The sequence below is a fragment of the Falco peregrinus genome, chromosome 1 (assembly GCF_023634155.1).
Source record: "Falco peregrinus isolate bFalPer1 chromosome 1, bFalPer1.pri, whole genome shotgun sequence".
NCBI classification, from domain to species: domain Eukaryota; kingdom Metazoa; phylum Chordata; class Aves; order Falconiformes; family Falconidae; genus Falco; species Falco peregrinus.
In genome coordinates, this window is record NC_073721.1 from 81,163,682 (window position 1) to 81,180,133 (window position 16,452).

Here is a 16,452-nt window from a genome sequence, read left to right on the forward strand (position 1 = left end):
TCCCGGCGTGCAGCGCGGCCGCTGTCCCGCGGGCGCATTGGCTGTGCCGGGCGGCTGCCCCACCCCGCCGTGCGCCGCGGGTCTCGGTGGGGTCGGCCCGGCGCTGGTGCTGTGTGGGCGGCGGGCTCGGGGGTAGGCGGCGGCCGGGCCTGCTCTGTCCCGGCAGGGGGATGGGTTTTCGGGCCGCTGCCCTGGCGGGGGGTGCGATGTGTGAGTACCGGGGCTGCGGGGAGCAGAGGGCTGCGGGAGCGCGGTGGCGGTGGCGGGGGTGGTGGGGGGTTACTCCGGCTCTGGCGGAGGGGGCGGCCTCAGGGAGGGGAGCGGGGCAGGCCCGGCCTGGAGGGCGTGCAGCGGGCATCCTTCTTTGGGGCGGGCATACCTTTTGTTTTGCGTTGTGAGCATCCTATATTTGTGGTAGTGATGCCTAAACTTTGTTAATTCTGTTAAATACTAGCTTTGTTAGAGCAGGTTTCTAGCTATCATGTTGTCTCTTCATACCCTTTAGAAGCGTTTCCAGCGTTGAAGTGTGACTTTGGGTACAAAGTTGCCTAGTTACCTTTCTTACAACATACAGCTAAAAACGTGATGTGTGAAAGCATGTATAAATCTGATGGTAAATATTGTTAACCTAAAAGGAGTGGGACTGATGGTGTGAAACAAGTCTTAATAGTTCAACAAAATATGAGATATTTAAAAGTAATCAGTCATCATTACAAGCAGGGTAGTTCACATGCAAACTTGCATTAAGAACTGTTCAGGGGTGCTTATGAACTTCAACTTGGAAAAGTTTATGAACATTGGATAGAAATGGCATTAATAATTCAATATATTTTGTTGATAGTGGTTTGATAACAATGGTCTTATGCGAGTAAGAAATTCTCCTTTTCACCTTATGTCATTTGCCTTCTGAAGTGCAGCTGTAAGGAGCTTTGTAGTACAGATGAGTTCTAAGGCATGACCTGAGAGAGAAGAGGACTGAGATTTGACTGACTGTTTTCAGCATGAGTTCCTTTGCTGGTTATTTCTGCTCTTTTGTTATTTGCTACTTCTTTCAGTCAAGCCTCAATTACTGTATTAAACTAATTGACTGTTTTGGTGAACTGATAGATCCTAGCCTTAAAAAACACTTAAGCCTTCCAAAAATTTGATTAATAGTTTTGCTGAAATTTAAAAGAAACTCCCCATTAGCACTGCAATATTTGGGATGAATACTGCAAGTCCTAAGGGTCAACGCAATGTGGGTTGGTAATTTCTTACCTTGGAAAATAGATTCCTATCCTGAAGTCCCTTCTGTTAAAGGCAACTATTTTTTGGTGTTTGTTTGGTTTTTTTTTTTGTTTTGTTTTTTTGCGCTTGCTTGATTTCAACTGAACTAGCAGTATAAGGCAACTGCATTTGCACCACCACATATGTTCCATAACTGACTTATTTTTGTACGTTAAGTTTGTTGAATAGGTGCTATATTCTAGTGTTTTCAATTTGGAACAAGTCATTGGTTTTAACCAACTTTGTTAGTCCGTTTCCTGCATCAGTTTGGTTGCTGTGACAAACTTCGAGTAACTTCTAGCCCGTATGTCAAAAAATGTCACGTTTGAAGAGATGTCAGCCAAATGCATCTTAATTTATGCAGGGCTGTGATATCCAATACAAAGAACAGCAATCACATGTTCAAATTGTGTACGGAGATGCTAAGACTTGTAGATGCCTTCATCTAGGGGACATTAAGGTAATTTTCCATTAGTTTTTCCACTTCATCTTGTAATGGAAAAATTAATAAGATATCTGGAAGCAAATTCTTTTTAACAGCTGGTAATCATCGCCTGTGAATTCTGCCACCAGATGGTGTCATAAGATTTGTGATGTTGCCTGACTCAAGCCTATAGGAAAACAAGAGACTGTTACGCATTACAAATAACTTCTGTTTTTATAAAAATGTTTTTCTTATTTGTAGCGTAAGGAATTTTTTTTGTTTTTTCTCATCTAGTCCTAGACTATTTTATATTTTGATCCCAAATTGATGGAGCTGCTAATATTCAGCCCTGGGACAAACTGCATTACAGAGATGTAAGAATTCAGACAGACCCCTCTATTTCTATTGCGCTGTCGTTAGTGACTGTTGTCTTAATGTTTGGGATCCTTAACTTGAATTTACTTGGCACCAAAGCTCCATGCACTGGAGTGACCTGATTACCTTGGTTTGAGTGCCTCAAATCACTCTCCAGTGGTTCTTCTTACTCTGTAGTGACTGTATAAACAGAAAAATCCCAATGACTGACTGCTCTCCTACACACACTTGTGTTTACATAGGTCTTTCTTAGGGACTCTGGGTCATTTTACCTGCTTCTGTGGAACTGCAGTAGATAGGATGTATAGAATTGTCTTAAGATGGCTTCCTAGTCCCTGTTCTTAACTTCTCATCAGTGAAAAAGATGGGAGTATGCATACCTGTGAAGGGTAATATGAGCTTAAATACCCTAGGAAGGGAAAAAGATACAGCTAAATGTTACCCACCACTTAATTTTACACTTATTTCTGTATTTCTGTCATTCTTATAAGGGTCTGTTTGTTGAAGACCTTTTATTAAGTGACACACGGTTATCAGAATAAGCTGATGTGAATTCTTTTGCAAGTCAAATAGGAAATACCTAAATCAGTTATTTGTCCCACATCTTGTGTATCACTATGTTGTTTCTTAATAAGACTCTGCTCAATCATTATTGATTATGTTTTAGACATATTATGTAATGGTAATAGAGGTATAAAGACAATTCCCTTCTCTGAAGGGTGGTAATAGGGGTCTTAGTTGGAGTGCTGTGTCCAGTTTTGGCAATTTCTTTTAGAGTGTTTTGGGCAATTTGGAAAGAGGAACCGCAATTTTAATAGGCTCAGGAAATGTGTTGTTTAAGGAAAACATCTGAAGAAAAAGAGCTTGTGTATGTCTAAAAATGAACTGGGAGTATAGGGGAAAACAGAAGCTTTCCAGTTGTGTGGATTTTAGGTGTGTGAAATGACAGCATACAGCAATGATGCTGAACAGCTCTCCGTTCCAATTAGGACAGTGTATATCCCTGAATCTTCCAGTACGTAAAAAGCTATAATAAGTTAGACAGTGATAAGGCATTTACTTACACTAATGAGGAGTTATCATCTCACTTTACAGCGAGGAAAACTTAAGTTTGGATATTAGGAAATCATTAGCATTGCTTATATATAGGGAATTAGAAAGATGCGGTTTGATTGTGACTTAAAGTGTGTATATTGTTCTGGTCTGCACCCCATTCTTAGATTTACTTGAAATAAAAATAGACATCTGTAAAAACTCTCTGTTCATGCTGGGTGTTCCTGTGTCTGTTTAAGGTATTTCTCTATAGTCTCCCTATCTCCAGTATACCTTTCCTGTATATTGTAAAAAGCCAGCTGTACTCATGGGATAGCACACAGGTGGTTTCTGCTAGGTGTTTTCTAGACTAGTTAGTGAAGTCTACTTTATAGCTTTTAACAGGAACTTAAAGAACTTTGATCTGTGAAATCTCCTCCTGGCTCAGTGTCAAAACAGTTGAGTCTCAGCTGCTCATTTATAACATTTGCTATGCAGTGGTGCTGCTTCAGTGCCGAGAGGTCTAGAGTACCCTGTCAAGAGGGTGAATTTAAATCTTAAAAGCAGGGAGGAATTTACCATAAAAGTCTTGCTTCTTGTGCAAGTATTTTAACTGTTGGGCTGTAATATAGTTATCGCTTTGTCATGTTAAAAAAACCCACAACCCGGTGACTACAAAGTAGTTTATACAGTGCATGATAGTGTGCTAGAAAATAATGCTGTTAATCATCACTTAACCGTAGTAAGTCCTTACTTTTCTGTCTGTTGATTGGATTAGGTTGTATAGATCAGCATCTCAGAAGGAAGGTTAAAGTGCCTCCCACATATACCCAGAAGTAATGTTAAGGTAATGGTTAAAACTTAAGGTCTAGCAAGGAAACGTATAGTGAATTCAGATGTCTCTAGGGCAGTGAATCCGGGAAGGAAAGATAGTCTTTGAATGTTGGTGCTTTGTTCCACTAAATTCTGCTTAAGTTGGTGAAATTTGAGCATAGGCCTCTATCTTGTTATGATTAATGACTTGGTTTTATACAGCATTCTTAGAGCATTACAGGGCTTTGATGTGTGGAGCAGCATGTAATACAGGGAAATGGTTTTATAGTCACAAAATTTTTCCTTAAGAAAATATTTCTCTAATACTAGGCTTTAATAAATTATTATTAGTTAGATTAGCAATCATATTGCTTTGTAGATCCAGTTATCGTATTCTGTGGTTGGATACAGATTTCAAAGGCCTGTGTGGAGTTCTCCAGGTTTTCCTATGAAAAGACTAGGCTTCATGACAGATCAGCAAAGTTAGTTGTGCTGATAATGAAAGTACCTATGGTCTAGCTTAGCAGTGGTTGTTTAAGTTCTTCCCAGGGCCTAAATACGCTTCCATTTCTAATTCTTCTGAGCAAGAGGCTTCTCTGAGTCAAAATGACCTTGTGTCCACCACTTCCTCCCATCGACCAACTAAAGATTTTATGAATGTACTTTGTGGTGAGTTGCTTCTTTCCTCTCTGCTCTCCTCTCCCGTGTTTGTGGCAGCTGGATTAGTGTTTTGCAGCTCAACTAGGATGTCTGCAGTCAGTTGCTGCAGGAGAGAAGTCACTAAAGCAGAAGGAGTCACATCCCTGTGAGGAGCCGAGGATCGTTTGCTGCCAAGCATTCTGACACAGTGAACTTCTAGACTGCTGCTCTTCTCAAGTGTAGAGTTTCCACTGCTGTCTGTAGGGACGTGCAGCATTCAGGCAGGCCTTTAAGACAGGCCAGTGCTGCTGATCTCTTTGAGGCCTCCTGAGGATTTCTAGGCAGCTGGAATGCTGGGCTGCCTGCCCCACTCTATGGTACTTGTCGCTTTATATAGTCAGTGTTCAGCCACTGGTCTGTAGCAGATTTAACCTTGACGTACATTTTTAATGTATGTTATCCGGTAAGGCTGAATAACTGTGGACAAATGGATGTTGTAGCAGGAAGGAGTCTAATGACTTTTTTTCTTTGTAGACTATTTTTACTCGTGAGAAGTGTTCTCCAAAAGTGTCTGTAGCTGCCTTGCTTAAGTTCATTAAAAACTCTGTGGTATTTCCAAGCTCTGGGCAGGTGCAGGCTATGGGCAAGTTGCGCTTGTATCACACAGTTGGAAAATGCATCCCTTCCTTTAAAACAAACAAATAAAAAATCACCCATTGAACACTGAGGATTACATTCCCTCAAAATAGTTGTCGTAGTGTCTCATTTGTTTTGAAGGCTTTGCATTTTGCTCTTGACGTGTTTCTCCTTATATGATGGTGTGGGCTTTCGGGGTAAAACCTTATCTTTGCTTGCAGTTTGCTTGTGTTTTAGAGTAGCTCATTTTCCTATTAATGTCCCCTAAGTATTCTATGCTATGGTGCAAGCTGGTGATTTCAAAAGCACAAACGGTTAAATCCAATAAAAGCTTGAAGGTTGTCTGCTGTTTAAAATATGGGAATTTTTTGTTGCTGTTGTTAAGAATTCAAATATGTCTGTAATTATGTAGAGAAAGCTCTGTTCCTGAAGTTTCTCAGTATGAAAATTTTGTGATTGAACAGACCGGTATATGATGAGATTAAATGCCATCACGGATTGCATAGCTCAAAAGCTGTCTGGTTCTTGTCGCTGTTGCATAGTGAGGGTATACCTTGGATTTATAATGTTTTTCAAAGTACTTCATTAAAGTGAGCCACGGGTTTTATAGCAGGATTTGGGAGAAAGCTAAGGGTGATAGGAAGTGTTTTATCTCTATGTAGATGGTAAGTCAAGAGGTGAAATGGAAAGAAAACATGAGACTGTCTTCTCCCAGTCCCTGTAGCATCTACTGACTCTCTACTTCTAAGTCCTTGCCTCTTAATGGCTTGTGTCTGTGGAGGTGAAAGTTTCACTTTTCATAGTGACATCCAATAGCATTTGAATTCCACTGGTATTTTTAGTACTCTGTCATAAGTAATGCCCCATTGATTGGGCAGTTAGCCTAAAACTTCCTGTAATCATGTATAGTTACTGTATGCTTTAATTAGCCAAAACGGGTGTAATGTTAGCTGTACTTGTGGAAGCTTTTTAATGTTACATGCAAACTGGCGTTGGCAAGTCACCATACTTTGCTGGCCTGCTTTTCCTGATCCAAGTCCCGTGCTGCTGTTTCACCATTGTGCAGAATGAATTCTGTAAATGCTTGAGTAATCTTGAACACATGTAGGATATTACTCCTCTAAACTACAAAGTCATGCTGGTGAAGAATGTGGAGCGAGCACAGAATATTTTAATGCAAAAGGAAGTATCTGAAATTGGTGCAAGGATTAGCACCCTTGCTTTTCAGGAGCAACCTCATATTAATCACATTAAAATAGCTCCTATATTGGGTAGTCATCCAAACCCTTATCACTTGCGTATAATCATAAAGAATTCTCTTAGATCTGATGCAGCTGCACTGATCTGTGTATAAACAATATGTTGGTCATGTGCTCCCTTACTCATCTAATAACTTACTGGAAAATCATGAGACTGAAATACCTCAGTTTGTCTCTACTCAATATATTAACTTGAACCGCTGTCTCGGTTGAAATACGTTTAAACCCAAGTTATACTCTTTATGTGTGGTTTCAAAATAATTTGTTCCAGAAGTTGCTATTTCTGTGTGCCGACCTTCCATGAAGGCAGGTAGGTGCTTTTGCATGTACGTCACTGATACCATATGAATTCATATGCATGCTCTGTATGACCTAGGCTGGTACAAAGTTCTGAATGATCTTGTACCTTTGTTGGGGGCGATTTGTCAAAATAAATAGCTGTTAGTAACGATTCGAGTACATCAGGTGCCTGTTTGATGAAGCTAGAGAATGCATATTTAAACACTTATCAGGTATTTCAGTAAGATCAAGAATGGCACCCTAGGAGTGTTGGTAAGGTAACATAAGAAGGTGACTGAATCTCCTATTGTGTTTTAAGTGTGTTTGTTTTGGTATGATGATAGGGATATTTTTATTTTTATTTTTTTAGGGAAGAAACTGCTTTCTCTGTTGCTTAAAGGTGAAAGGGCTATTGCAACTCTCAGTTCCTTCCCCTTGATACTGGTGGATAGCTAGACAGAAACTAGAGTGTATGTTAATGAACATGGAGGAAAAGAGTTGTTTGTCAGAGAACTACATTTTGGAATTAGAGTCAGTGTGGGTTTACTTGCTTATTTTTAGTTGTTTACAGTTGGACAGTACCACTGAATGTCAGAGCTTCTTTAGGTAATCTGGATTTGGTAAAAATCCAGTTCTTGCCCTTTGCTCACAGCTTCAAGTCAGTATCAGACTCAGAGGGTTTGATGCCCCTGATACAGAAGGTTGATGATAAATAATTAGAATTAACTTTGTAGGGTAAGTTGTGGAGATGAGCTGTGAAGAAAGCTCTTGTAGGTTGTTTGATGATATCATCCAAGTTAGCTCTGAAGTTGGCTAATGGCAAAGCTTGGAAAGATTTGTGGTTTTGTTTGGGGATATAAAAGGTCCTAGTAGTAAAAAGATACATTTCTTTCCACTTGAGGGTGAGGAACTGCCTCTGCCAATCAGTAAAAAATTACTACAATGCACAATTATTCTGTATTTTAGTGTCTTTTAAGAAAAAAAGGGCAAAGATTGTACTTTATTACTTCTGCAGACATGTCTATCCTTGTATTATAACCTAGACTGTTATGTACCTCTCTGATTTAATTGTTCTCCTTATGAATTAAATATTGTGACAAAAATACGTATAGCATTTAACTTGACGTGCTGGCTTTCATTGCATGTATGCATAGCCTTAATTTCATTTTCCTAGGGACTTAAATATCTTACTTTTGCTGCCCTGTGTACCAAAATGAAGATCTGAGTTTACAGTGCTTGATTTCCCCATTTCCTTATCTCCCTCTCATCTTGGTAGTTGAAAAGTGTTTTGTTAATATGATTTCAGTAGCAAGAGGATTCCTACAGAGCTGTATTTGCTTGTAGAAGGAAGTCTTGGAGAACAAAGAACAAAATGAAAGAAAGGGAAAGCTACTTTTTATTATAGCTGTTTTAGATGACTGTTCAAAACTACTTTTTTTTTTTTTTTTGGAGAATATTGACTATGCACAAGAGGTGAGTATTCTTTTAAAGAAACTCAACACAGGTGTTTTCATGAATAGTAACTTATTTTTACTTTCCTTACTGAAACAGGTTAATGAAAAAAATCCTAAATATTGGTTCTTTTTTAAATTATGTTTATTTGCAGGTGTGGGATAAGATCTCTCCAGAGTAATAAGCATGGTTCAAGAACGAAAATGCATATTATGTCATATTGTGTACAACTCAAAAAAGGTAAATAATTCATGCTTACATCTATTGGTAGATACCAATATGAAAAGTGTGTAAGAAATGCTTTCGTTTTAAAATTGTGTGAAGTGTGGAGGATTTCTCCCTCTACCAGGAATACATTGAACTAGGTCTATCACAAATCAAGTGATATATTTGCATGTGCTTTAGAGTATCTTTCTTGAAATGAGCTGTGCAGTATACTTGATTCTGAACATTAAAAATGTTGAGGTCTTGTGAGTTTTTTATATTGTTGTATAAAGATACGAAAGTGAAAAGCACTGACTCATTTGGCTATAAATTGTGTATCATAGTATTCTTAACATACCGCATTTTCTTAAATTCCGTTTGGGAGCTCTGTTTCTGTATGGAAGGAAAACATGGAATGTTTCTCTTCCAGCTGTTGTCTTTCAATAGCAACTATTTATAACAGCACTGCACTTCATGGATCAAGGTTGCTGTAAACAAGTTGTAGGTGTTATATACATCACAGTTTCTGAAGTGCATCTAGCAGAGTAAAATAGGATGTGATGATGATGAAATTACAGCGATGTCATAATACAAACACAGACTGCTCAGGTTGCACAGGAAAACTGTTTTAAGTAGTGTGATTCTGGAGAGTGGTATCAATGAGACTTTTAATAAAAATGATCAACAGTAATTTGTCAAAAATCAGTCTAATACACTTTGCCACATGCACTCCTATTTGTCTTTCTCTTGGAATTCCTCACCCCTTCTGTTGAATTCTGGTGACTCCTGCGCGTCCTTCCTCAGGAAAGGTAACATTATATAACTTCCTGGGAGTGTGACTGTGCTTTCACAGTCATAGAAATGGAAATGGCAACTGCTGCAGCCCTACAGGAGTAGAGTACACCTTCCTGCAAGGCAGGAGAGCTCTCAAAAGTGAGCTTTTCAACTGTGATACACCATTTTGTTCAGTTCTGACCAATTTTACTGTTTTTCCCCCATGTTGAAGGAGATGGAAGAACACATGAGAAGCATGCTTCACCACAGAGAACTTGAAAACCTGAAGGGAAGGTACGAGAACAATCTTGCATCCTTCCTCTCTGCATTTTGTCTGTCACTCTCTGGAAGAAATCATGTCCTGTTTTCCCATACAAGCTGAGTTGCACAATTTATTTTTATGTATCGCTTAATTGCATGCCTTGTGATAAAGCTGTGAATTAACATGTTCTCTTAATGTCAACCACTCAGGAGGCAAAGAATGATGTGGAAGAAAGCTCTCTTGTATTTCTTGGACTGCAGTGAAATAAAGAACATGTTTTTTAGGTCTTGGCAGTTTCATGCTTGGTTTTTGGAAGGGCTGGAATACTACATTTGGTGGAGTTACTGGTGTTTTCATTTCTAAAAAGTTTTCAGTGATATAGAAGCAATTGTTCATCTTTTAAACCACTGTGAAAAGACTGATATTTTGTATGTAAAGACTGCATCTGCTTGAGTGACTGCCTTGTCCTGTGCCACCCTGGTCCAGCTGTTTGGTTAAGGGACCTAACCATGTGGATGGTGTTTTCCTTCTGGTTTCCTTGGTTTAATTTGCAACCTTTGGAAAACAGGAGGAGGGAGTTAAGGGGTATTTAAGTATCATCCTGATAATATGAAGTCAGGTTGTAACCAGAGTGCACTTTTAAAAATGCTTTCAGATGTGTGGATTTTGAGGTACCTGGCAAGATCAGATAGTCTGCACTTAAATATTCGATCTACAGACTAATTTTTAATCTTCTTGCAGCACAAACTTTATGTGGAAATGGCAAATATTTTAATGCCTTTTAAAGGACTAAGAAGTGATCCTCTTAAAACTCTTAAGAGGTGTGGGAGATCCATTTTGTCAGGACATCTATCTTGTATCCAGGGAAGAAAAACTGTAGACCATTTGTGTTCACACGCTAGCTTTTTGTTCACATAGCTTTTACGCTATTTTCTGTAAGGTGAAAGCAAGCAGCTGTTAGGGCTGCTCCAGGCCCCTTTTTAAAAAAGTTAACTGTTAAAGAAAGGCTAAATGAAATTAAGGCTCTGATCTATACCATGATAGATACTAATGGCCACGTACCATGTGTTTAAGTTGTGCTGAAACTGTTCTGTTTTACTACGTTTCAAAACTAGAGGAAGTTAGAAACTTACTTCTCTTCAGTAACTCTATATGCAAAGTATGTGAGTAGCTGCAGAAAAGTGTCCGCATTTGGAGTACAAGATTGTATTACGTACCTGCCACAGATGAATACCCTTAATTGAGCCAGCTGTATAGTATTTTATACTACTATTGTGTATAATCACTAAGTATTGCTGTAGTTTGTCTAAATCAGCACTTTAAAATGTTTCTAGGTTAAGACTTCCAGAAAATGCATAGCGTATGTGTATGTCCACTTACATCTGCTAACATTTCAAATTCTGTGTAAAATAATATAACCCTTATGGCAGGACAGTAAGTAAAAAGATACTGCTTACCTTGAAGTGCATATTAACTGTCTGTTAACAACCTCTGTTGTCTAATTTCTGCTTCCATTTAATATTTGATTAATTTGTCTGCGGCTTCACAGCAGGTTAGTAAACTGGGGAAAAAAACTTCCACCTTTAGAATCTTTATCACCAACCTGTTTTAAGGCGGGGGTTTGTGGACTATCAAAATGTTAAAATATATCAGAAAGAAAAATAATCACTCTTGAAATGAAATTTGTTTTAGTGGGATTCAGAAAACCTTCAAGTTATCCAGATCAGCAAAGTTGTTCTTGTGTCACACTGAGAAAACATATGAAAGCGGCTTTTTGGAAGCTATTTCTTTTTTTCAGTAAAAATTGCTTTGTAGTAAAGATGGAGGACATAAAAGTGATACCTTCTTCATGTTCCCCACCCTTTTTTTTTTTTTCCCCCTGTCCTGCCATTGCCATCCCTTGCTCAGCCCTACATTTCTTGGGTTCTTTTTCTGAATTCAGCTACTTACTTAAAAAGAAAAGAAAAACAAAACACAAACAAAACTCCCAGATAATTTTGTTTTCTCTGCCCTGTACAACGGTATCTTGGGAGCTAGGAACGTTCTGAAATTATGAGTGGGATCAAGCACATCATGCTACTTGGTATCTGTCCTGTTGAGTGTGAAAAGGATGTTCTGTTACTGAACAGCTGGGAGGGGGTGCTCAGAAACTGGAATGTCCTCTGCACTAAAACCTGCCTTGGGGCTTCTGGTCAGCTAACTTGTAGTACATTTGTGTTCTGGACTTTCTTTGGATGGTGATTCTGAGGTCTTCTTAAAATTTCACACATTTTGGCATCTTATTTCTGGCCTTCTAAGTTAATGTTTGTTTATTTTTGTTAGTTTATGACTTTTGAAGGTCACAGTAATTTCAAGTTTACGTATGTGTCTGCAGTGACTTTTAAGTGATCTGACAGTTCTTGGGTTTCCACTTCCATAAGACTGAAATTAAATTAAATTTGTTTCATCATCATTTCATTTTCTGTTACAAAGGTAACTGTCTTCATTACTTTTAGAAGAATGCATGGAAGATGTTTGTTCTCAAAATGAATGATGAACTTCATTTTTCACTGTGCAGAAGCAGCCTTGTTCTCTTCCCCTGTGCCTCTCCTTCTTCCTCTCATTTAAGATGAGTAGAAGTCTTTTCAGAGCCTTGCAGCCTTGTAAAGCAAATGGTACTCTCAAGTGGAAAATGTGAAGCACAAGCAACAGCCTTGTGAGTGTGGTTGAATTGTGTAACAGAGGATAATACCGTTAAAATGTGTAGTATCAGCATCTTATTACCTTCAAGTTTAGCATCATCACTTTTTAGATTTTCTGTAGGGAAGAGGTAAAGGAAATGCATACATTGGTTCACAGTTTCCTCCTTTTAAAGTTAATTTAGTAATCTCAAGAGCTAGAATAATTTTCTGAAACATTGTAAGACTCTTCTCTTCTTGAAGTCTTATTCCATGTGATACATAGGGAGAATTGGTTGTCAAGTACCGAGCTTTAGTGGTTTTGTTTTGCTTTTTGGTTTGTTTTTTGTTTTTAAATTGAAATGAAATAATAATCTTGTATGAGGCATATTGAGTCTGCCATCTGAAGCGCACACACACATCCAGTAAATAAAGCTCTTGAATGTGTTCATACTGAGAATACTTTTGTTATGTTTATTTCAAACTGCTTTTGGCCTTCTTGTTGAGCAACTGTGATTTGAGTTCCTGTATGATAGGGAAATGCATAGACATGATCAGTGTGTGTCATGGAGTGTGCTCAGTTCTGGCTGATACTAATGGGGATAGGTGAAGGAAAGAACTGAAGGAGATCTAAATTCCCTGAAGTGCAACTAGCTGAACCACTAACCAATTCATGTTAAATTAAAGCAGTTTTTCTTATAGAAAAAAATAGTGGTTTTATTCGTCGGATTCATAGAGATTAAGAACAGGACAGAGAAGTCTTTTCTTTCCAGATGGTCAGTTAGTCCAAGAGCGACAGCTTTGTAATTAGGAACTTGCAAGTTATAAGTGATAGAAAGAAGTTCTTTGTCCTTAGGCTAGCTGCTAACTCACTGGCTTTCTCCAAAGTAAGTAAAACCTTGCATTTATTCAGTTAGTCTATAAATGAGGATGATGGTTTTATGAAAGAATTGAAACATGAGTCATAGGGAGGATTTGGATTGTTTTCTAAAACCTAATTAGTACCACTGTTTCTCATTGAAGTTTCCTTATGTTTGAAGTGGAATGTTATGTAAAAAGAACACCTTTTTCAGCAAGAAACCAGCTTTCTATTTGCAGTTTGCCTTGTGCGATGTCCTAAGTTAAAAACAAGTCTTATTAGCAATGCATAGATGTGGCATTTATGAACATGGAGAGGATTCTTCCAGTGGCATTAGTAACATTTACTGATTGTATTTGCTTATCTTTATTGGGTTAACTTGCATATTTATTAGTGAGTGTGAAGTGCAAAATGAAGTACCCCCTCTGGAAAATACAAACTAAATTGTAGGCTTCTGACTTTAGTAAAAATTTATCCAAATACTTAATCTGGAATTAGTTAGGCTGCAACATACAAAATAAATGTAAAAAAATAATTTCTAATAATTAGTCTATTTAAAATAAAATCCTCTCTAACTGTGCCTGAATGACAGCATTGGTTAAATAGCTCAACTATGTTAGCAGGAAACCCACAAATTTCCAGGATAAATAAGACGTAGCTGCTGACACGCCATTAACAACTCCAATAAGGATGTTTGCTCAATATCTTGAGTGAAGGTGCATCTTTAGATTATTTTTTTTCTTATTTTATTTTTAACTTTGCTCAAAAAAAAAAAGACTTCAGATTTCTTTTTTTTTTTTTTTGTATGGATCTGATTTTTTGACCCCCAGTCATGAACTGTGTGTTGGTATTATAATGCAACTGTTACAAGACTTTGGTCTCAAGTGTGCCATAGGGATATGCAGATCTACTTTTATGAATTAAACAGAATTGAAGAAAGCATTGTGGAGGCAGGCAGTGGGTCCTAAGTTAGTCCTGCTGAGTTATTTGCAGTGGACTATGCTCTCATTAATTTTTTTCTGACTTTTTTTTAACTGGTGCACATACTTTCCTTGTTTAGGTTTATTATTAACAACATATTTCCTTAATAGTGGAGTATTGAAAGGTTTTGTCCGGAGAAAGAAATCGGGTATTTTTAGAAATCTGAATTTCTTGGGGAGGGGGGAGGTAAAAAAATGTTGTAACCTTAATCCAGTATTCACAGAAACATGAGTAAAGCCATTTGTCTGACACAGCTGTCAACTTCCTCCAGCTGAAATAATTTCTGTATTTTTTAAGATCAAGTCCTCTAAAGTAGAAAGCAGACCTCATGCACACTTGAACCAAATAAAGTACAGTGAACTGAAGACACCCTTCCATCACTCGCTGTGCTGTGGAGTCTTTGCATTCCAGGCAGCAGTCTCAACTGTCCCAGTTTAGATTATGTTGTATCAGGATTGGCTGTATGCATGTACTGCGTCCTCCCTCTTCTAAATTTCACTGGGGGAAGGCTCAAGGCAAGGATTAAATGTAGAAGCTGTCACCAGGCTTCCCCAGTGCAGCTGGCACCATGGATGGGCTTCAGAGCAGCTCCCGCTAGCTCTGTAAGCCTTCCACTCTGCCTCCGTGCTCACTATGTTTCCTCTGATAAGATTTTGAGTACAACAATTCAAGAAGAATTCCTTCTCTCAGTTAACACAGCTTTATTACCAAGTCGTTTACCTCTTGATTGTTGGAAAAAAAATCTTCAAAACTGACCATCAAGAAACTAGACCTTGAAAGAAAAAACCCCAGAGAATTCAAGTAAGTTAAATATACTGAGCAAAACTAGTTGCCTTGAACTTGGGCACATTCAGAGGAAACAAAGTAAGACCAGAGATACGTGCCGTGCCATGCCTGTTGGCAGAACTGAAAGTCCACCCTCTGCCTCTCTTCCTAGGGACAGTAACCATGAATGCCAGGTGTGCAGGGTGACCCTGGTGGGTTTGTCAGCATATGCCAAGCACATCTCCAGCCAGCTGCACAAAGACAATGTTGATGCCCATGACAGGAAAGAGGAAGAGAAAGAAGAGGCAGAAGAAGAATACCTTGACAAAGAACTGATTCAACTAATCAAGCAAAGGAAGGAACGGAACCGGTGAGTCTTCCTTTCTCCTATTAGGTCATAGAATTGCTTTTAACACAGTTGGGGTATGCTCGTAAGGTGTAGGTGCTCACGAAATGTACAATGCCTGTAGCCAGCGTATATGTTACGAGAACAATCCAAGTGATCTGTGTGGATATTGTAGTTTCAACATGTAAATGTGGTTCTGCTGAATGTGCCTGTTCTGTTGATCTGCTACTAGTAAGGAAGCACAGCTATTCTCCATTATGGATAAAAACAGTCCCCAGTGTGGAATCGTGTATTTTGAGAGCCCTAATATTTTTATTTTAATATTTGATACCCATTTAACTGAAAGGCTTAATAAACATGACACTAGTGCTAATACTCTTTGGGGTGAGGTGTGTCTATAGGAACTGGCCTTTTAGAAACTGTTGCTGAAAAGGTTATGTTATAAAACCCTAATCTGTCTATTTTTAAAATTAATCGGATTTCTCTGTCAGTGTCACACTGAAATCCCGTAATCCTTGAATGAAATTTCTTACCTGTTTTATCTTGCTGCTTACCATTAGCTAAACATAATTCTGGTGGCTCACTATGAAATAGAAGGCTGCAGAGAGTAATAAGTATTGCCTTTTATCTTCTGTGTAACTCTGCAAGTGTGCATTGCAAATATGTTCCAGTTGGGAATATATTGTTTGAATAGATTTATGGCATGGGGGTGGTATTAAAGGGGCATACGATTTTTGAAAGAAGCTCTTGCTTGTTGTGGCTAGAAATCTCAAATAGTGTCTCCCAGTGCACAAATCTGTGGTTGTTACTTGGTTTTGACAGTGTTCTGTCATACTAGGGTGTCCCTGTACTGCACGATGGTAATGTTTTCATATTGGTTAACGTAGGTAGCAACAATGTCACTTTTCCTGTTTTATAGTAAAGGAGTAATGCTGTCAGTACAGTGGTATTCTGAGGCAACTGAGATCTTAGAAAGTGTGTCTCTGCTGGATGCTGGTTTGGAGTGGGGGGGAAAGAAAGTATGTGGATTAAGTTACTAATACGGCAGGGTTGTTTTTTTTTCTTTTACAGCAATAGTCAACTAGATCATAATCTAGTTGAGGCAGCTCCTAGAATTTACAGTATCACTTAGGCATTGTTTCTTTGAATCTTTGTTTTAGAGCTCAACTTTATCTTATGCAGTACGCCATTTACTATTAGAGAGTAATTATTTGCATCTTTTAGCAAAATTGGAATGTGTTGAAAACTTAGAGTGGTACAATAGGAATTTTTAGTTCACTCAAATCAATTGTTTTTGAGCAGTAGTGTGAAAGTTTCCTGTCTTGTGTATCTAGGAATCTGGAACGAATGTATTCCTGTGATGCCAGAAAGAAGCGTTTCTGTAATCAGGTTTTGGAAAAAACTTTTATTAAATGTGGAATAAATACTT

The 16,452-nt window shown here is 38.4% G+C and overlaps 1 protein-coding gene across 3 annotated transcripts in view; it reads left to right on the forward strand.

The window, feature by feature from the left end:
• Nucleotides 1–53: 53 nt before the first annotated feature.
• ZNF106 (zinc finger protein 106) overlaps nt 54–16,452 on the forward strand; it is a 42,923-nt gene continuing 26,524 nt past the window's right edge. For 2 of the 3 annotated variants that reach the window (XM_013304329.3, XM_027795781.2), the window contains exons 1-4: nt 54–210; nt 8,330–8,415; nt 9,386–9,447; nt 14,850–15,047. In XM_013304329.3, the coding sequence (XP_013159783.2) occupies nt 8,362–8,415; nt 9,386–9,447; nt 14,850–15,047 (314 nt within the window). In that variant the 5' untranslated portion in view covers nt 54–210; nt 8,330–8,361. Of the gene's footprint in view, nt 211–8,329; nt 8,416–9,385; nt 9,448–14,453; nt 14,714–14,849; nt 15,048–16,452 lie in introns of those variants that run through there. The other variant, XM_055816669.1, reaches the window with a different exon arrangement.